Source organism: Halichoeres trimaculatus, unplaced genomic scaffold (assembly GCF_033239565.1).
Source record: "Halichoeres trimaculatus isolate MK-OKI-2021-1 unplaced genomic scaffold, fHalTri1.1 fHalTri1_scaffold_14, whole genome shotgun sequence".
Classification (NCBI taxonomy): Eukaryota; Metazoa; Chordata; class Actinopteri; order Labriformes; family Labridae; genus Halichoeres; species Halichoeres trimaculatus.
In genome coordinates, this window is record NW_027437192.1 from 4,918,440 (window position 1) to 4,940,408 (window position 21,969).

General features: G+C 38.8%; 1 protein-coding gene across 1 annotated transcript; it reads right to left on the reverse strand.

The window, feature by feature from the left end:
* Positions 1–281: 281 nt before the first annotated feature.
* On the reverse strand, positions 282–17,476 carry LOC141802785 (cell division control protein 42 homolog). Its single transcript, XM_074686512.1, has 6 exons — positions 17,381–17,476; positions 13,204–13,308; positions 3,711–3,783; positions 3,493–3,602; positions 2,893–3,090; positions 282–2,642 (listed from the first exon to the last, which is right to left on the reverse strand). The coding sequence occupies exons 2-6, from the start codon at positions 13,306–13,308 to the stop codon at positions 2,553–2,555; spliced, it is 576 nt and encodes a 191-aa protein (XP_074542613.1). The 5' UTR covers positions 17,381–17,476; the 3' UTR covers positions 282–2,552.
* Positions 17,477–21,969: the final 4,493 nt, after the last annotated feature.

The window sequence follows — 21,969 nt, forward strand, 5'->3', positions numbered from 1 at the left end:
AGTTGCTGTGTGCAAAATAATATTGACAGTTTCTGATGGTATCTAGCAGCTAGATGAACCACTACAGATATCAGAAGAAAGTTAAGCCCTGACAACATTTCACCACATCAGTCATGAGTTGTTTACAATTCTTGTTTATTTTTTGACACATCTGTTTGGGACAAAGAAGCTATATAAAAGAGAAAAGACTGGAAAGCTTCACTGTTACCAAATGAGATGCAGCAGAAAAAAGGAAGAAAACAAAAAAAGTGAAATAAAAGGAATAAAATCAAGTCAAGTTGAAGCAAAATTCAAGTTTTGTTTTTATTTTTCCAAACACCCATCAGTTCCAACATTCATTATGAATAGAGAGCAGTCTTTCCCATTGCGTTGTTGCTCCAGTTGTTTTTACATGTCTTTGTTTTACTGCTGTTTGAAGCTTAACATGAGGATTGTTTACGTCGTCAAAGCAGGCCACTGATTCTCTCACACTGTTGGCACTCCACCATCAAGTAAAAGTAAAAATATCTAAAACAAAAAACTCAAGTTTCAAAACCAGAAAGCTAAAATATTGTTCCCCAAAAAAAACAAAAAAAAGCAAAGAAAATATCTTTATATAATACTTGTAAATCATCCATATATTAACAGAATAAACTGTTATCTCTAAAACAGTGGAAAAGAATGATGAGCTAATTTAGGAATAATCTCAGTTCAAAGGCTTTAAATTTGACCTGGCTTGATGAGAAGTTAAATTTGATCCAAGTTGACATCAAGTGTCCAAATGATTTGGTTTTAATGTTTGAAAACACTGATTTTCTCTAAACGAAAAAAAACAACTGAGTGTAGTTCCTGTATAAGGCCTCTAGGAGGTGCTATCACACTAATGAGTGCTTGAGGTTTGAGTCAGGCCAGGAGGAACAGGAGAGGAGTGTGTGTGGTGTGTTCACTGTAAAACTGTTCCCACAGCACAGAAGAAAGAAGCGGTTAAAATAGATCAGCCTCACCACATTAAACTTTACAGAGTGAGTTCAGCTTCTACTTCTGGAAGGAGAAAGTTCTGTGGAAGACAAGATCCCAGACGGCACAAAAATCACCTCCACTCACAGAAAAGTGAAAATGTACGATGCTAAATGACGAGTTTGATGCATGCACAGCAGACCAAGAAAAAACTGCAGTTCTTCAAGTGTCCACTTGAGGCTGAGTGCGAAAGTCCAAGAATCCCCATTAGGTCCCATGTTTGAATGCCCCACTTACAGCAGACATGGAAATGCGTACAGTTTACTCAGAGGTATACTGTCCTTAGGAAGCTTCTGTATCAAAATCAATGCAGGATTTATTTATTGACAGTCAAATGTGATATTTTACACGTTAAATACTTAAATGCCGTAAAAACTGCTTCTGGGTGTGCACAGTGAGACACAGAAGAAAAAGAAGTGACACAAAGAGGAGAGTAAAGTTCGCCCATGATGGCAATAAACATTGTTTGAAAAAGTTTATACAATTGTTTGTCCAACACAAACAGAACTCTGTCCTCAGGTAAAAACCCAACAGCTCAGGTTTTTTATGTTGAAAAAAAAGAGATTCATGAAGAAAGTTTGTTTTCAAAGCGTAACATTCAAAAAGCAGGGATGTCGCATTTCTAACATAACTCTGTGTGCTGTGACGGGGAGTCTGCATGTTAGCCGTTTTAACTATGGCATGTGCCAATCAGAAGCTGCTAAAGCACCAAACTCTAGTTTGACATTATTGCTCAAAGTTCTGATGATGAGGCGATCAGATGACAGTCTCTGACTCTTCAAGTAAAACCTGACCACAGGGAATGTTTCTTTTAAAACCTTTTTCATTGACAGCAGCGTGTTTTAAATTTCAAGGAATGTGTTTGTTTGGGACAAACTTGTCCTCTTTCGGTTTGTTCAGCCAGAATAATGACTGGGAGTAAATATCACAACATAACTTTGTCATGCAACCTGCTAGCATCAAAAGCTGAAATAACAATGACTGTGGATGAGAGCTGAAGCTTCTTTATAAGTTATACTTTAGAAAATAAACTTTGTATTTTAGGAGCTTTCAGAATTTTCTAAAGAAATAAATCACAGCCCTTTGATCTTGACTCTTAAAAACTTTTGTGGACTGCGACAAACTGTTTTTGAGTTTAACTTGTTCAACACAACTACAAACACACAGAGACCTGGAGAAAGTTTTTAATATTGGGGAAAAAACTATTTGTTTTTCTTTGTCTGAGGAGGACTTCAAAATTGATAGAAACAAATATTTTTATCCACAGAAATTGTTATCCAAAGTTCCGAAAATGTTCCTGACTACATCATCTGTTTGAATCTTTAAAGCATCTGAGGTTTGACCCTCTTTGTTTCTGGTTATTGAGGATTGTTGTCCACATGTTAGTCAAATTACAACGCCGTGCATCTATGATGAAAATAAAGCCTCAGGTCACTACGGCTGAAGGCACTGCTAAAATATGTTATCACCTTCCACACCCTCCCCTCTGATCCCATCTGGGCTCATCTTTTCCCCACCTCCTCCACCTCCTCCTCCTCCTTTCTCTCTCGTGGCGTCTATAGCAGCACGCAGCGTTTCTTGGGTTTGTTTTCTGGAGGCTCCAGGGCAGCCAGGATGGCCTCATCGAACACATTCTTCAGCCCTCTCTGAGAAACACAGATGGAGAAACACAAATGAGAATGTAGGCTGGGTGATGAGTCAAACTTTTCAAATCAGGGTCCTCCTGTGTTGAGTCACATTTGGACGAGTCTCCCCTCGAGAGCAACAAGATGTTTCCTCCCTCAGTGAACACTGTGATATCTGTGAGGTAGATTTTCCCTTTCAGATTTTATTTGATGTAACACTGAACCAAAGATACTCTGCGCTGATTGTTAGGCCTCTTCCCTCTGCGTGTACCTGTGTCAGAGCTGAACACTCCACGTATTTGACAGCTTTGAGCTCTCGGGCCAGTTTCTCCCCACTCTCACAGGTCAGAGCTCGCTGCTTGTTCTTGGCCAGTTTCTCCAGAGTGTTGCTGTCGTCTCTCAGATCCACCTGAGTCCCGACCAGCAGGTAAGGTGTCCTTGGGCAGTGATGTGTGATCTCTGGCACCCACTGAGAAAAGAAACAGTGAGAGAAAGACGAGGAATGTGAAGTCATATCAAAAATCAGTCTTTTTTTTTTTTTTTTTTTTTTTAATTTAATAACAGGCGAGCATTCAAACAACCTATCATACATGGCAATATAGTAACATAACATCAAATAAGAAAACATAACAAACAAGAAACAAACAAAACAAAACAAAACAAAACAAAAATTGGATCTCTTCAAATATTCATGAAATAAATTTACAAAAAAAATAAATAAATGAATAAAAAAAATAAAACAAACCAGTCATTTTAGAATCATAATCACAGGTGCATATGCATTTTTTTTAACGCTAACGCAGTCTTATTTTCTTAGCAGAAGGTTGAATAGAAACTGGCAGTCAGTGATAGTTAAAATGCTTAACCTCACCTTCTCTCTGACGTTCTCAAAAGATGAAGGTGATACGACAGAGAAACAGACGAGGAAGACGTCAGTCTGAGGGTAGCTGAGAGGTCGCAGCCTGTCATAGTCCTCCTGACCTGCAGGGGGAGACAAGTAAAAATGTAACACCTTCAAAAAACAGAGTGTTCCAGTGCCACTATAGCCTACAAATTAATCCATCGACTACAAAAGGATGTTTTATTTACCTGCAGTATCAAAAAGTCCCAGAGTGTACGGCTCCCCGCCGATCATCACTGTCACTGCATAGTTATCAAAAACCTGAGAGAGGAGGGGGTAGGGGTTGAAGAGACAAACAGAGGGAGGATCAGAAAACGTTTAAGCTCAGTTTGTTTTATGTCTTCAGCTTGTGAGGACACACATTTCAGGACCAGAAACCCTGACATGAAAGTAATCCTGAAACCTGAGTCTCATTCTGAAACAGTTCATTGGAGAAGTAAAAGAAAAAGGCCAGAGATGTCTGGTCCTTCAACAAATGCTCTCTGTGTGCCATTCTCCCTTAGAGATCCAGCGAATTCGGAGCAGCAGGCTCCACATTACTGCAGCTCTTACAACGAAGGCTGAATCATTTAACTAAACAAGAGCTGGCAGAAAATACCTCTGATTAAGTCTGACTAAAAACGAGGCAGTAGTGGAGGTGTGTGTTCTCCCAGTGACCTTTAAATTCAAGATTCAAGATACATTTGCCCTTTAGTGGACAAAGAAAACAGATTTAAGCTTGAGCATCATAAATAGTTATTTAATCGTGAGGGGAATACTTTCTGTAGAGTTGTTTTCCTCCTGACTGTGGTGAGTTTGAAATAGATAATCTCTTCGACAATGGACTCAAAGGTTAGAGCTCATCATAAAGAGGTCAGATTAACAGGGAACAACTACATTCAGGTAATATTCAAACTAAGGCTGGATCTCATATCATGACATTACAAACATTTTTCTCTTCTTTCCCAACCCGGCTCGTGTTGGTGGTCGGGAGGCTCAAACAAGAACAAACATGAAGTGCTGGATGTGATGGTTGTCACGTTCAGGTTCATACCTATCAGCTGATTCATAACAGTAACCAGCTTTATATACCCAACCATCAAAGTGTCTCAAGTCACAGTTGTTGAGATTTCTTGAGATGTCTTGGTAAAGTCAAGACATTAAAAAAATGGACGTCCTCTTGCTCAGCTCGAAGTGAGGTCTCCACAAAAACTGCTCCCCCTGGTGACTGGCTGCAGTATTGGTTAAAAAAATCCATCTCCCCAGTCATTCCAGATGGGCTGTGGTCAAACTTTAAAAAATTAATACTCCTCGTAGAAATGTTTCTCACGTCCAATCGTTGTGGTGATTTGAAGATATCATTTGGCTGTCTTGTATTCAGGTCCTCTTTTTTCTGAAAAGTTCCGTTTTCATTAGTTATACAAGGTTAAAAACAAGGCTTTATGTAACGTAAAACGATGATTGACAGCTGCCGTTCTTGTGTATTTTCTTCGGGGATAGTAAAATGTGTTGGGAGGTAGAGTCAGGAAGTGATTAGACTCTCGAAAGAAAAAATATATATATTATTTTGCTCACCCAGCTCCACTCAGATTCTCCCAGAATCCCTCATCATCTCTACTGCACAGACTCTGGCTGCAACTGCTACCAATGGCTGCACCTGTGACGGGGTATTTTGGCTTCAAAACTGTACAATGATAAATGACGAAGCTACACTCTCCACTCTATATACAGTCTATGGTGCACCCCATGTCACGTCTTAGGCCATTAGTGGCATCTTTTTGCCAAATTTTTGTCTTAAGATGTTTTAAGACGGCTTGATGTACAAAATGTCTTGAGACACCTTGATTTTGGTTATTAAGAGGTCTTAAGACATCTTGAGACACTTTGATGGCTGGGTATGTAGGTGATAAACATTTTATGACTCACACCCCACGTCCATTCTTAAAAAGCTCTGATACCTATTAATAACAGGAAGCTGCTTGACATTTATGTTCTACTTATTAAAACTCATCATCTTTTGTATTGGTGACCTTTACCGTGTGTAAAGTAGAAGAAGAACACACAGATGTGTCTCTTATTCTTACTTGGTGGCATGTTTGTAGCCACTTGTTATCGAGCACAGGAGGATGACGCATAGTCTTAAACTTAGTAAGTAAAGCTCTGATCATGTGGTGGTTTGATTTCACAAATTGAGTTGAACCGCAACTGATGAGTACGACAACAAATCTGAAGAAATCAGTTGTGGGCTCATTCTTTCACCAGTGTGGGAAACTGCAGTTAACTAAGTCAGACCTGGAGAAATGAAAGATGTAGATTGAATTTATTCTAGAAAACAGCCTTGGACCTGAGCACCTTTGGATTATTCAGCCTGTTTTTCCAGCTCAAAATTCCACAGAATCAGTAGACGTATTGATAATCAGTTAATCTCCTCTGAAATGGGTTCAGGTTGGAGTCTTGTCACACTGGTCTCATGCAGGCCTTTTGCTGGTCTCTGTGAGCACAGAGAGGTCCATAAAAACATGGCTCAACCAGTTTGCTGTGGAGGAGCTTCATCAGTCTTCAGAGAATACTGACGTCAGCTCTGCTGAACCTGGGAGAGGAGTGAGGTCGTCACTGAGGAGCCAAACCCTCTTATCTAACAGAAAAACATGACCTCAGAAACGCTCCCTCAGGCTTTCATTTCATCAACTCTTGAAGATTTTGCACAAAGCCTTCTAAAAGACTGAGTGGACAAACAAGGCACCAACTATACACTAATGTCTGCAGTACACATACAGGATATCTTAGAGTGAACAGGTGATCATGCAAATTAGATACCTGACAGGGTGAGAAAGACCCCGGTGCTACAAAACTGCTGTATCCTCACACTTACGTGATACATAGATATGCACTTCTACTGATTCGATTCCTTCACGGTTTTTGGGGTGCCGATTTGATTTAAATTGAGATTTTCGATATTCCATATTTTTGCTATTCTTAGTTCACTTTTTGAACACCAGACCAAGTGAAAAAGTTGAATAATAATGATGATGTCTAAAGACAGCTCTCATATTTCTGGAGCCATATTTTCCCAAAAAGTTAACATCACATGTGAGTAAGTTTTCAGGAGTTATTCAGAGGATCTGACATCTCAGCTTTTTTCAACCCAGCTTATAAACCTTGACCTATGACCTTTGCAATGATCTGCTGGTTTGGTAACCTTCGCATTGCAAACAAAAACAAGCTGGGAAATATTGTCAAACTTTTGATTGTTGGCATAGACATAGACTTGAAGGATCTTAACCAGGTTTTTCAAGTAAGAGCTGCTAAGAAGGCAAAAATGATCCTGGAGGACCCACGGCACCCCCTGCATGCAGAGTTTAGGCTCTTGCCGACAGGGAGGAGATTTGCTTATGTTAGGAAGGCAAAATGCAATAGATACCTGATGTCATTTTTTCCATCAGCTGTTAGTTTTTTAAATGAGTTATAGACATTTTTGATAATATTGCATAAATTATGTTTGTTGGGCCTTTTAGATAATATAGACAATACAGAAAAATGCTGCCTTTCGCATGCATTGCATATTGTTCTTAACTATACAGTGTTGATTTTATCTATTTATTCTTACTTTACATGATGTAATCCATGAGTTAGTCAGACTAACCTATACATGTATGTTTTTGTTTTTCTTGTTTGTTTGCTTGTTTCTGTTGATGTATGTACTATGGCTGCCAAACAAATTGCCCCTCGGGGACAATAAAGATTTTCTAATCTTCTATAAACAAAGACTAAAATGAAGGATTTGAATTTGAAAAAAAAATAAAACAAAAAAATCCAGATTTAAAAGTGTTGAACAAAAAATCCCAATACTTCGATGCAATGATTTTTTCTCCCACCTCATTTCATTAGAATTGTCAAAATTTAATAGTTTTGACCCCCTGTGAATATTGTTTGTTAAATATCCAGTGAAAGCTGGGAGAAACTTTCATTTTGTGTGGATTTTATCAGCTACAGTGAACATAGTGTGAATAAGTGGTCCTATTTAGAGAACTCCAAATCGGAATTTGGAAATCTCCATACGTCTGTTTTGGCTAATGTTAATTTAACCAGCATATCTTTGAAAAGAAACAACAACAGAATGAGAAATAGATGCTAAACAACCAAAAACAGCTCATCTCTCTGGATTTAGCTGATGCTTGTGTATTCGTAAAGCATCTTGAGATGACATTTGTTGTGCTGTGAAAATAAAGTGTAGACAACAAGAATGGAAGAGCTGAGTTTCTTGTATTGAGACAATATCATTATTTCAAGAAAATAAGCCACTGGCAATTTTTTTTTGGCAAAGCAGGCGTCATTTTTGTCTTTTAATATCTTGAAATAAGACATTTTTCCGGATTTGTCAGGTGAATGTGGCTCATAATAAGTCTAATATGACAATTATTTTCTAAAAGTATGATGTAAACAGTTTTTTGATTTTAGTACTTGCGGAGCAAAGATTAACAGATTTCTGGAGTTATTGGGCCTCTATTACTGCGCATTAGAAAAAAAAACATGGCACGTCAGCTTCCAGTGACACCACCAGGTAGACTGTTTTGTTTTGCTGCCTGTTTCCTGAGTTCACTCCTCCCTCCTGTTTCATCACTTTTTTACCTTCAGGCAGCTGCCGACCAGGTACGAAAAAAACAGTCCCAAAATGCCTGCTTACCTCAGCTGTCTGTGTGTGACTGAGTGAGTGTGTGTGTGTAAATGGTCTGAAATAGAGAGGGAGTGTTTTATTGCTGTTCTACACGCTCGAATACACAACGCGGTTCCAGCACGTCGACTTGCTCTAGCCTGCAGACACGGGCGGGTTTTAATGAAGCTCAATATGCAGAGACAGGTCCCAGATAAACTGGAGGATGTAGCCTGCAGGAGAGGAAGCTGCACTGAGTATTTCAAACATGGAGTCAAGCTGGGTTCACTCCTGTTTCTGTCTAATCTTTATTTAAGCAGGCAGACTCACAGCAGGGGGCTGGGACCACTTGTTGTAAAATATCCCCTACAAATCAAGGTGTAAGCTGTAGAGCTTCTTCTCTAGCTAGTGGATATTTCTCCCTGACTTTAGTTTAAAATCTTAAATATTTGTAAAAAAAAATAAATAAATAAATAATAGGTCTGTTAAAATTAAAGCATTAATCAGATTAATCTCAAAATCATGATTAATCAGATTTAAGAAATTAACTTAACTCATCTGTTGTGCAGAATCAAAATACCTGAAATGTTGCTGGCAGCGCATTTTGGGCAGCTTGTCCAAGTAGATTTGAGTACAAAAAATAAATAAATGAAAAAAGAAAAGTCAACCAACATAAAGTATAATGCACACTCTGCAGGAAGGTATTTTCATTTTTTGCTTCTGAGCTTTAGTAAGTCTACCTCCGACAAATTGACACATTTCCCATTTTGCAACAAACTCAAGACCCATTAATATCCTCAGGGACATGGTTTTTGCCAAGGTTTTGCAAGTTGCTGCTCACGATGCATTGTACAAGGATCCATCAGGAAGCACAACATTTTTTTACATGAACTGTCGAAGGTGTTTCACACGCTTAGTGCAAAGAAATATTTCCTTCTTTCTTGAGTCTGTTCATGCAAAATGAAACAGAAATCCTGTGATTAATCTGATTCAATATTTTAATCATTTGACAACACTACTCATAAAACTCTCGCTTCAAGCATCCTCCACTCAGCATGTCTTCCTGCCCATCATGTTATTGAGAACACAACATTGGTAACCATAGCAAACATACACAACAAAGACAGCAGCAAGAGCCACTAAAGGCTTTCAAAGCGTCATCAAACCAAAGAGTCAAAACTGAACGATCAAACCGCCTTCATCATCTCAGTTTAACTCAAATGCATATGTGAATACAGAAAGGAAACAGCTTTAAAAACAGCTTTGGAAAAAAAAATTGAGCTAAAAATATTACCAACCCATTAACAGACTACTTATTCTGGTTCCAGTTAGCAAGGGTGTTATATTTAAACTTTTTAACCAAAATGCACCTGCTGCAAACTCAGCATGAGGACTTTTTGCTCCCACTTGTTTCAGGAGTCTAATAAATATCTGCCTCCTCCTTAGAGTTACATGACAACAACACACCTTCAACAACACAGGCTCCTCTAAAGTATTTCCACTTTACTACTCTGAGCTCATGAACACACACTGACGTCAGAAGAATTCCTTGAGCCCAGAAAGTTGACCATTTGATGAGCATGTGAACGCATCATGACTTTCCAAAGGAGACCTCTTCTCTCCTGATTTTTTATTGTCGTGATGTTGTGTTCATCAGCTGACTGACAGGAAGCAAACAGTTTACACAAACATGGTAAAAACAGAACAAAAAGTGTGTTCATGTTTCTGTGAAAGGTCTGCAAATGCCACCCATGCAATAAACATCATTTTAAACATGTTAAACTGCAGTGTTAATTTGGTCGACAAAGAATATGACGAAAAATATTCGTTGTCGAAGACTATGACCAAAAATATTGTGACGGAATATAACTCATTTTCCTAAAAAAAAATAAATAAATAACGAGACGAAAATATTTGAGAGGGACGAAGGCCCGGAGTGGCACCGGCTTCGCTTTTTTTTCTCATAAACAGGCGGCAGTTACCTTGACAACACTTTCGGGCACGCGCACGTACAGCAATGCTTGTCAGAGGATCAGGAGAACAAGTCACAAACCGTAACAGTCTACAAGGCTGAAGTTGGCATCCAACAAGCTGGTATCCGATAAGAATTTTCCAGTCCACCTTAAAAATGTCAAATGTCAAAGACTTCAAACCTGGATTGATTTATTCTCAAGAGCCTAAACATTCATAAAAACACAGTGTCTGATTTGTGAAACCTTTATTCTATTTGTAAAAATGCAAAAAAAGGCACATTCCACTAATTTTCGTCTCATCCAGACCACATTAGACCAGGTCCAGGTCCAGAACCACAATACTTAAGACTCCTCAATCCTGGACTGAATTATTCACTAGAGGCTACGCATGCATAAAAACACAGTCTCTGATTTGTGAAACCTTTATTCTATTTGTGAAAATGCAAAAAAAAAAGGCACATTCCACTGATTTCTGGCTTACTAAGACCACATAAGACCAGGTCTGGGTCCAGAACCCAGCACTTGGACCCCTCAAACCAGTCTGATTTAATTTTTAAAGACTAAGCATTCATGTAAACACAGTCTCTGATTTGTGAAACCTTTACTCTATTTGTGAAAAGGAAAAAAGGCACATTCCACTGATTTCTGGCTCATTCAGATCACATAAGACCAGGTCCAGGTCCAGAACCACAACACTCAGACTCCTCAAACCTGGACTGATTTAATCTTTAGAGACTAAGCATTCATTTAAATACAGTCTCTGATTTGTCTGATTTGTGAAACCTTTATTCTATTTGTGAAAATGCAAAAAGGCACATTCCACAGAATTTAGTCTCATCCAGACCACATAAGACCAGGTCCAGATCCAGAATCACAACACTTAGGCTCCTTAAACCTGGATTGATTTATTCTTTTATATAAGAGAAAATACAACGCTGCCTGCAAACCATCGTCCAAGTTTATGAATTGTTATAACGGAACGCTGAATCAACCAAAAATAGTATCATAACGTCCTGAACGGATGACGACGATTTGTAATACAAGACTTCATTAAACTGGTAACTGTCAGCCGTGACCACGTCAACTAACAAGTTGGAGAAAAAGAGAAAAAAATGAAAATGAATGGGTCATAACAGTCTAACCTCTCAGCTCTGACACACACCTCCGCCCCTCCTCCTGCTGCACTCTCACTCTCAGCTTTTCCTGTTGCCTTCACTGACTTAACACTGTGGTAACAATGAACATCCACACTAACATATAACAAATAACAGAGCTGTTACAGTATAAAACAAGACTTAGACTAGAAGGTTTCAGGTGGCTAAAATATTGAGTGATTCAAAAGACTAAGACTAAATCAAAATTTGCTATCAATTATGAGTTAAACTGATACTACAGCACAATGTGATTGGATGCTTTAAGAATCATCTTTAAAACATAATGATGAATTTATAACTCTAGGTGTTGTGACAGTTTTCTGGCAACTTCAAACCAAATGGTTAAAAACGCTGATGGGGGGAGGGAGGTGTGAGCGACAGACGCTCAGACAGGAAGAGGAAGAAAAGGTTGAGTCAGCACTGTTGGTTCTGCAATCCTCTGATCAAACTGTGCTGACAGGAGAGAGGAGAGGGGAGAGATGGGGTACAGATAGAAAACAGTAGAGTATTACTCATCAGTTTCAGTCAGCAGTCCGTGAAGCGGCCTGTCAGTCAGAGATTTTTGAGATGTTTCCAGCAGGACTGTCAACAACCAGTCCGCTGTTTACCAGAAACCTCCAAAAAATCTGAGCGTGCAGGCTCAGTCGTGTCATGGTGTTGGTCTCAACTACATTCAGTATTTGTGGCTTTGAGAAAGCTTCCTCACGGTGCAGCTTTGAGATTTAAGATCAAAAAGGAATGGAGAATCTGAAATATTTAACATGCAGGCACACGAAAGAAGCAGAAGTACACACAAAATGTTTCCACAAAAACACGCAAAAAATGACTTTAAAAACAAGAGCTGTACAACTTATTTGATACGTCAGCGTTTTGCTTCATTGCATTGAAGATGGAAATCTTGATTTCATTATGCAGAACTAAACAGTTGTCTAGGAATCAGACAAGAGTGTAACATTACGCAACAGTCATACCAAAGCAAGGGTATCAGTATGACTTAAATTGTCCATACATGTACATCCCTTCTTAGTTTCAAAATTATTATTTGTTATTAGCAAATGTTTTAGGGGTTTGAGGAAATATTTCTCATATGCCAAAGCCAGCTTTAACCTCTTGTATTCAGTCTTTTAGTTTGTTTTGCTAAGCTGAACATGCATCTTCCTGTTAGTCATCATTTAAAGTGGATTCAAATCAGCAACACTGTGGTCAAATATCTGGAATCTGAGACTTTTAATGTGTTGACCATTGACTGTACTTAGAGTGGACAGCGTGGCTTCGCCATCTACCATTGTACGGTTTTGAAGCCAAAATACCCCTGTCATAGGTGCCGCCATTGGCAGTCGTAGTCCAGCCAGAGTCTGCGCAGAGAGGATCTGAGTGGAGCCGGGTGACAACATTTTTTTTTTTTTTCTTTCGAAAGTCTAATATCTTCTTGGCTCTCCCTCCTGACATATTTTACATTTCCCGAAAAAAAATACACAAAAACAGCAGCTGTCAATCATCGTTGAACCTTGTTTTTTAGGAAAAAAATTCAAGGCAGCCAAATAATATCTTCAAATCACTACAAGAATCGGATGTGAGAAACATTTCTACGTGTATTCATTTTCTAAAGTTTGACCACAGCCCATCTGTAGTGACCGGAGAGCCAGATTTTTTGACCTATACTGCAGCCAGCCACCAGCAGGAGCAGTTTAGTGGCAACATGTCTGGGGTTGTTTCCATCATCCATGGCAGATCTCTGCTCGTGATTCAAGAAGCCCTTTTTTTCGACTGAATTATGACACACATCACTTTCTGTTTGACAGTAAAAAGCTGCAGTGGCACTAAAAAACTCAAACTAAACACAACTCAGCTACTGTATGTTTCCACTTTCATGTCAACTCTGGTCACTTTCCATCGGTCAGTTTCCATTCTCAGAGTTACTCACCGTGGGGACATATTCAGAGGGAAACTTGTTGGTGGTGTAGGAGATGAGCAGACATGTCTTTCCAACTGCACCGTCACCCACCACCACACACTTTATGGTCTGCATCTGAGGAGGAAGAGGAGGATATGAAGAGTACATCAATAATTGAGAGTTTCAGCAACAGTGGAAATATTTAAGTACGAGAGTTGTGGTTCTGTTGTTTAATTAAGTTCTCCTTGCTATTTACAAATTGTTTGCTTGTCGCTAGATTAACATTTGCTGTCTTCATTAAATTCAAATCACACAGCTGAGACCTGCTCTACATAATAGGTGCACAAGATAACTATTTGAAAACGTGTGAACAAAGATGAAGTGATTGATTTGTCATCAGTGAAGTGGTAGAAATAAGTTTCCAACATGGGGTCTTACCACGATAGGCTTGAAAACTCAGATTCGGAAACAAATGGGTGATGTCACAGAAACTACATCCATGTATTATTCAGTATATTGCCAAATTGTGTGGAGGAATGGAGGGATTTTATATTCAGTGTAAACTGGGAGTGTCTTTGGAAAGAATAGAATAGAATAGAATAGAATAGAATAGAATAGAATAGAATAGAATAGAATAGAATAGAATAGAATAGAATTTGTCATTGCAACCAGTGCAACGAAATTGCAAGAGCCCTTCAGTCAGTGCAAAACAGTTAAAAGAGCAAAATAGCTGCCATGTTCAGGTACATTAATGACATGAGGTAATTGTTATGTAATTATATGACGACACATGAGGTACTGATTTCAGCCTTTGTTCAGAACTTTTGCTGCTGTTAGGTAGAAACTGTCTCTGAACCGGTTTGTCCTTGTAGTAATTGACGTGTACCACCTGCCTGACAGTAGGGATGGGTATCAAATTAGGTACTTTTATCGGTACCGACCGAATTCTGTCAAAAGTACTGGGTGCCGATTCACGTAAAATCAAAAGGTACCATGTTTAGGTACCTAAATGCATCCTTGTGACTGTGAGGGAGTGGAAGAGTAGGTGATTTTCTGCGCTGGACATGAACACAGCATTGCAAGGTTATATATTGAAGAATAAATATGATTGATAGAAAAAAATTAACATTTTATTATGAAACATACTGATATTTTTTACCACATCAACACACAAAAGTACCGAAAATTGGTACCGTTGAGTACAGATACTGATTGCCAAGTACCGGGAATTTGTACCATATCGTTTCAAATGTGAAAGGTACCCATCCCTACCTGATGGTAACAGATTGAAAGATTAAAGATGTCGGAGCTAACTTATTTAGGTTGGCTTGACTCTGGATAAGTTGAAAAAAGTGGACAGATGATAAACAGATAGGCATATTTATCAGAAGATGAACTGACAAACTACTGAAAATAATACAGTTCCCTGTCAACAAAGAGCAAGGTTTAGCCTGTATTATCAAGTTGCAGGTAGACTGAGAGGATCATACTAGCTCACAGAGACAGTGGCAGCAGTGTAACAGTGTTTACTACACACCGGCTGCAGATCCTGTGACCTCCCAGACACCGAGCAGCGACCATACCCGGGCTGCCGCTTCATTAAGGAGGACAATGGCAAAGGGTATGGGGCTGCCACTTCATCACTGGCTCTTTGTCCGGAGCTGTTTGGCAGAGGCAGAGCTCAGCTGATGAGTCAGGGTCGAGTTAACTGCTCATCAGCAGAGATGCTGCACCGCTTAATTTACTTCACATGCAGGCAGTTGTGGAAAATGCTGTTTTAAAGCTCTCAACGTTAAATGCACCATTGTTTCTTTTTTTAAATGCTGTTATCTGCATCTTGCTGGTGCTGTTTGACTATCCCAGGCTTTTGGCGATGCAGTAACTGATAACTTTGCACGGCCACACACTCATTATGCATGCACCCCTTCACAGGCTAGGAGAAGCATACTGCTGATACAGACACGAGGTAGATAGATTTGTTGACAGGCAGAGAATCAGTCTCCACTTAACACTTGCAAAAAAAAAGCTCTTTTTTGACTTTACAAGTGCAAGACTTGTGTTAAAGTTAAAAAAAAGTCTCAAGATATAACCTCAGTTTTAGCGATTTTATCTCTTTACTTCACTGTTATTCTGAGATTAAATGAGTAACAAGTGATTGAATAAAACACCCAGAGTAAAGCGTGTCAAACAGATGTAAACAAAGATCAGGGAGCCTTTCTCTCCTATGTTAACTCTATAACCTTATTAGACTCCCAAAGCTAACTGCGACTTCTCTCTTTCTCTCTTTTCTCACTTTTATTTATTTATTTATCTACTTTTTATTTCTTAATTCTTATTTTACTTTGTAAATGTTTTATCGTCACTTTCATTCATGGCAATCATTGTTTTTAATGCTTTAACTCTTGCCGCTACCACTATGACCGCTTAATTTTGTTTCTGCTATTAACTTTTGTTATTATTATCACCCCCCTTATTTTTTCTTTATTTTATTATTTTATCTTTTTTTTTTCTCCCTTTCTTTTTCCTTAAATTATTATTTCTTTCTTTTTATCTTGTACAGTGAGCATAGCACACCTGGGTGGGAGGGTTGGCGGGGATGGAGGGATATTTTGTGTTTTGTCTGTCACTCAGGTTCTGTTCAGTATTCTTTTGTTAAGATCTTGGAAAAATGTCTTAAAAAGAAAAAATGTCAGACTTCTCACTTGGCGATATTTTTGCACACTGTTCATGATGCTTTTTGAAGTCTGCACAATCAATAAATTTATTTAAAAAAAAAAAAAAAGAAAGAAAAAGATCAGGGAGCAGCAAGGGGAGACTGACTTAGTAACCAGCTGGCTAGCATGTGGCTACTGTTGCAGCACAAATCATGTCAGAGAAGATGACAAATGACAGCAAGAGTTTTGCAGACAAAAAACACAAAGTGTCCCACAAAATCACACATATACAGACAAAAAGTTTTCATTTTCAATAAAAGTTTCAAAGAGTCACATGGATGGTGAACACAATTTTAAAATAGATTATCATCCAATCAATCTTAGCGTATATCATGCAAATTCATTACAAATGAGATATTTTTCAGCAATGGTATATACATTAATTAGTTGAAAAGCTATGTAGAAATATCTATTGTCTTGCCTTTTCATGTTTTTTTGTCTACATTTTTTCTAAGTATCAATTAATTTATTAAAAGCAATATCTAAACATGCTGAATCTACAAAAAAAGTTCATCAATAATCAAAGCACTGGTTATTGATGCTCTATTGACCGTTATTCATTGTAACTTTTAAAGCAAGTACAAATTTATTTTATAGCTTTATCATTTAACCATCTAAAACATGTCGTATCCGATTAAAACAATCACCATATGTAAAATAATAATAATAACAATAAAGACAAAAGCTCAACCCCATGATGTGCAGTGAAATAGTATTTTTTGGGATGTTTCTACATTAAAAGGGGAATAAGTCAATCCTCTTTTAAGTATTGCCAATAAAAATAAAAATAAAAACATAATTATCACCATATTTATTTAGATACTGCTGACACCTGACAGCTTGGACATCATACAAAACAAAACCCATCAGTTTATTTTCAGAGCTTAGTGTGAATAGAGGATGCGTTAGCTGGAGTTTTATTACATTACAGTCACTTCCGCATACACAACTCTAGAAATAACTTTCACAAACTAAACCAAAGTATTTATGTAACATTGACCAAACACTGAAATCTTTTTCTGTATATTCTAGGTCAGACCATAAGCTATCCCAACTTGTTGACAGCAGCTTTAAAAAACTTTCTCTGCTTTATGCTGAAAAGTTTTCTCCTGTGAAGCTAGCTGTTAGCAGAACTGGGTCGGGTGGGTAAAGTTACATCCGCCAGACACCCACCCACCCATAAAAAGAGGCTAATACAACGAGGAAACAACAAGTTTAAAGATGTTTTACTTCAAAACTGTGCCACAAAGTTTATCTCGTTTACCCATAAACCGCGTCAGAAAGTTTAAGCAGAGATTTAATGTCGCTAACAGAGTTAGCTAAAGGAAACCGTTTGTTTTGACAGCTGCCGGTTAGCTGAGTGAGCTCTCAACAGGCTAACAATCCCTTGTTTTAGGATGATTTAACTCAATCTGAAGTTTTTCTCCCCTTCTCTGCTTCTTTTCAGCATATACTATCAGTAAATCTCGGTTAAAGACTGTGACAGCTCTTACCTCGCCTCTTCTCAGCGGAGTGTCAGTAATGGTGTGGTGCGTTCAGGTACTTCCCGTAAACTCCTTTTCCCCTGGTGCGGAAGTCGGAAATGCAAATGGTATGTTCAAGTTCCTCTGTTTTCTATTGTTGTCTAAAGACAATATGTGGTTATTTTATAGCTTTACATCCTGATTAACTTTTTTTAAATTTGGATCTGATATAAGTTTTGAAAATTGTTTAAAATATTTCAGTAATGCGTTTAAGGAAACAGGGGCGTGTCTGCACTTAACTTTTTATTTTATTTCATTTTTAAGTTTTGTTGTTGTTTTTATTGTTGTTGTTGTTGTTTGACTAGGGTGTCCCAACGCTGAGACAGATTTTTGTGATTTTTTAAAATCTTTTTACTTTTTTGTCTACTTTACATCAAAGTATAAAAAAGCTATAGTCCTTTGTATGTATTATATTTAATTATCTAAAACAAACAAGTGGTAGCATGAAAGGCTCCACTGCCCAATTAACCCTTAGATGAACAAGTCATTGGACCCTTCACTCTTCCAAAGTAGATTTTTATGAGCAGATCTGACATCCCCTTCCCCTTTTGCTGGCCATATCTTTATCTTTCCAGTAACAAATCTCACAAAGTCAACAATAGGCGTGCCCCTGTGTGAAATAATCACAGTCAGAAACATGTAGTTTGTCACAACTGTAAGCAACAGTGAAAAAGTAACTTTAACAGAAGCCTGCCTCTTACAGCTAATTATGGTTTTTAGTTTGGCTTATGCCAGCCCTGGCAAAATTTTCTTAGCAAGCCCCTTGTAAGACCTTTTTACCTGTGCATTTTTAATATTTTGATTTTGATTTGACCAAACATAAGTCCCTCTGACCATTCTTTCTTTTTTACATCAAGGTGAGCTATTGCTTTCTATTTAAAGGCAATTTGTGCAATCGTTTTTTTATTATGCACCATAGTATATTGTGAAGGGAAAGGATGAGCCTGTGACATTCATTGTCCTTTCCATGTATTAATCAGCTGATATTATTTTTCAACTGAGTTAATGGTTTAAAGCATCGAAGCTTCAGACCACACCTCCTATCACTTTCACCTTTGCTTAAATAAAAAATACACCATCAAATACTTTATTCAACCAGTTAAATAAGGACCATCAAAACAGTTTTTTCACATTATTTCTGACTGTCTGAGAACCACAGAATGGAAGTTCTTAGTGACCACTAGAGGGCAGTGACGCACAGTGTAGGATTTTTCAACAGAGCGGCGTTGGCACATAAACCTGTGTGTATTGTATGCATCATTTTTAATCATTACATTAAAATAAGTAAATAAACACAGAAACCCACATATGACCACAGAGTATAAAAAGCACTAACGTAAGACCTAGTTCAAACAAAGACAGAGCTACCGTACAATAAAAATTATGTTTTAAAAATAGTCAATCAGGTTGCTCATGGTCCTGTTTTCTTTTTAAGTAAAAGTTAAACTCCTCACAGGGTCTTTATTTGGCCTTAGCATTGACATTCTGACAGATTTGATGTGTGAAAAGCATCCAAACATAGCATGTGGTATTTTTAGAGGCATGAAAAGCCGTTTAAAAGACCATTGTGCAATATTTTTAAGGTGCCTAATTTTGGCCACACTAAAAATAAAAGACAATATTTAGACCCATCAGCTCAGACTGAGAGTTCATCAGTGTGAAATAAATGAATTATGAACTCATGTGAAGGGACAGATAGATAAAGATCTTCTGTGTTGCACATTAAGGAGTGGTATTTCTTCTGTGGATGACCTGGCTGACAGCAGAGAGCTGCAGGTGAAGGTGAAGGCCAGCTGACCTTCAGCGTGAGCGTAGCAGAAAATGAGATCATTACGATGCAAACCACTTCTCCATCGGCCTCTCCGTCTCTGGATGTCCTCTCTCTGTCTCCCACTTCACAAGCATTTGATCACACTTTGATCTCCCTCTGCTGCTCTTTCATCTTCCTCTTCTTTTAGTTTCTGCCTTCAGGTTCTTCTCCTCTCTCTGTCCTCCTCTTCATCTTCCTCTTTTCCTCCGCCTGTAAGAGTGTGTGTGTGTGTGTCTCTATCAGCCGCTCACCCGTGACTAACCGGGGGGATGGATGTCAAGGACGTTGTGCTGCTTGTCTCCCAAAGATAATCCCATTAAACTCAGGAATTTAATTAAAGATTATCTCACACTCTCACACTCAAACACACACACACACACACACACACACACACACACACACACACACACACACACACACACACACACACACACACACACACACGTTGATGTACATGTACATCCATAAACAGTGCACCTGAAGGGAGAAAAGTCACACAAATACTCCGAGGGGAAAACAAAATTAACAGCGGTCCATGCAAAACACATAGGTAACACACACAAAGATGAACACACACACCAAACACACACTTGCTTCACCCAGTTGCCCTGTCAATGCGTATCAGTGTCACCCTCCAGTCAGCTTTAACAACTTCACCAGTCTGTTTACAGAGCACCAAGGACTCAGCTCAACATCATTTAGCAGGAAATAAGAAAGCCAAAACACACACAAACCAAACTCCTCTCACCTCCAGTCTGTTGAAACAGAGTCATGTGGAGGAATCCGTGTGTGTGCGGTGTGTTTGGGGCTGAAAGCACCATTTTTACCAAACCATCAGGTCGTCTTAAAAAGATAGTTCAGAGTTTGTTTGTTTTGTAACGAGGGGCTGTGTGACTTGTCGAGTGTATTTTATATGGAGGAGCCCCATATTCAGCCTATTTGTTAAGAGGGTCTCCTGAGAACCCCAACTGACACAAGGCTATTAGCTGCTCTTGTTGGATGCATCCCATCAAGACCAGTTCTAAAACTGGTCTTGATCAGATACTTTGGAACAGCTAATTTGGCCGTGACATTTGCCGCGTTTACAACTGCCAAATATTGGCCAATTAACTAACTGCAGATGTGATTGAGGCAGATACAGAGCGTCATAAGTCTGTGGAACTTCCTGGAAAACCCCTATCTGACAGAATTACACTTCAGTTTCAATAATTTCATTTGGCAATTTTTTGTCCAAAGCGATGTACAACACAAGCAAGAATTTAGACTGGAGGAAAAACCTTGTGTGATGAAGTGCGTCGAGTTATTTGGCTGCAGGTGCGAATAACTGCATTGTTTCCATCCAAAATAATGGAGCCACAGCTAACCAAGACTAAAATCAACATCAACACCACCGTTCAACCTTCAAAAACATTCAATAATCAGTGCTAAGTATTCACTAAAGCCCCGTTTCTACCAAAGTGACAGGTTTAGATCAGTACGGTTTGGTACAGGTTGGCTGGGTTAAGCCTGGTTCTTTTTTTTGCATTTTCACAGCCAACCGTTCCCCCTCGTGGTAGGCGGTAGCCCAATGCCAAAAGTCCCACCAATTACGTGAAAGCGTGACACCATAGCAGCGCTACACAGTGTGCCCCACTAATAAATCCAACGGAGAAGAAAAACCAAGTGGCAACCTCCGGTCTGAGAATATGAGACAATGCCGAAGTGCTAAAATCGGCTGTTTCTGGAGTGTCCGCTTGAGGCTGGCTCCGGAAGTAGCAGAAGTCACAAACACACCAAGCCAAAAAAGCTGTTTTCGCAGAAATCAACGTATTTACAGCCTGGTTCAAAAAACGTCTCCTGTCTGAGTCGCTAATTTTACTACTGGCACCCACTGTACGGGGGGGTGAACTTTTTTCTGACTCGACCGTTCAGAGGATATTAAGATCGCAAGCTCCCCCAATAAGAGGCACAGCTGAGGGTCACGTGATGGCCGGCGCCCTATGGCTGTAGGCGAAGCCCTTGCCACTACCAATATGGCCGCTATAGCAGATGTGCTTCATTTTCTGTTTCAGAAACAGACCGGTGACGTTGGGGAGACTACGACTATTTTTTTTGTATTTGTTTCTGTTTTTTTTTTTTCTGTTTTTTTTCTTTCTTTTTTATATTTGTTTGTTAATTTGTTTTGGTGGGTTTGGGTTTTTTTTCTTTTTTTGTATTTGTTTGCTAATTTGTTTTGGTGGTTTTTTTTTTTTTCTTTTTTGTATATGTTTGTTAATTTGTTTTGGTGGGGTTTTTTTGTTGTTGTTTTTTATTTGTTTGCTAATTTGTTTTGGTGTTTTTTTTTTTTGTTTTTTTTTTGTATTTGTTTGTGAGTTTGTTTTGGTGGTTTTTTCGATATGGACCAGATATTTTATTTGGCCACCCCTTATAAGGTATATACCCATGATGTTTTGAGATTTTAAGGCGGCACCAAAGGGAGACCAAGCCACCCTGCAGCAACCCCGTGGCCGTGCTCCTGGAGGGTTCATCGAGGATAAACAGCTTTGATGGGGTTAAACAGGGAGCCTGGAAAATCACAATACATCCATCACTGCTCCTTTTCTACAATGAGAGGCATTCTGCTGCTGCATTGTTTCCAGCCTGTGTTTAACTGCTCACACACACACACAGAGCATCATGATGCCTGGTGTGCTGCTGGAGGATGATTATGTAACTGTATATACATCCACTGAACCCCACTGCAGCACCACACAGACAGAAGGAGTCACAG

What these genes read in the sequence shown, in the direction of transcription:
- LOC141802785 (XM_074686512.1), bottom strand. Translation starts at nt 13,308, where the DNA reads ATGCAGACCATAAAGTGTGTGGTGGTGGGTGACGGTGCAGTTGGAAAG. An exon ending in CCTCTGAATATGTCCCCACG is followed by an intron (nt 3,784 to 13,203) that starts GTGAGTAACTCT and finishes CTCCTCTCTCAG; the next exon opens with GTTTTTGATAACTATGCAGT. An exon ending in GGGACTTTTTGATACTGCAG is followed by an intron (nt 3,603 to 3,710) that starts GTAAATAAAACA and finishes CTCCCCCTGCAG; the next exon opens with GTCAGGAGGACTATGACAGG.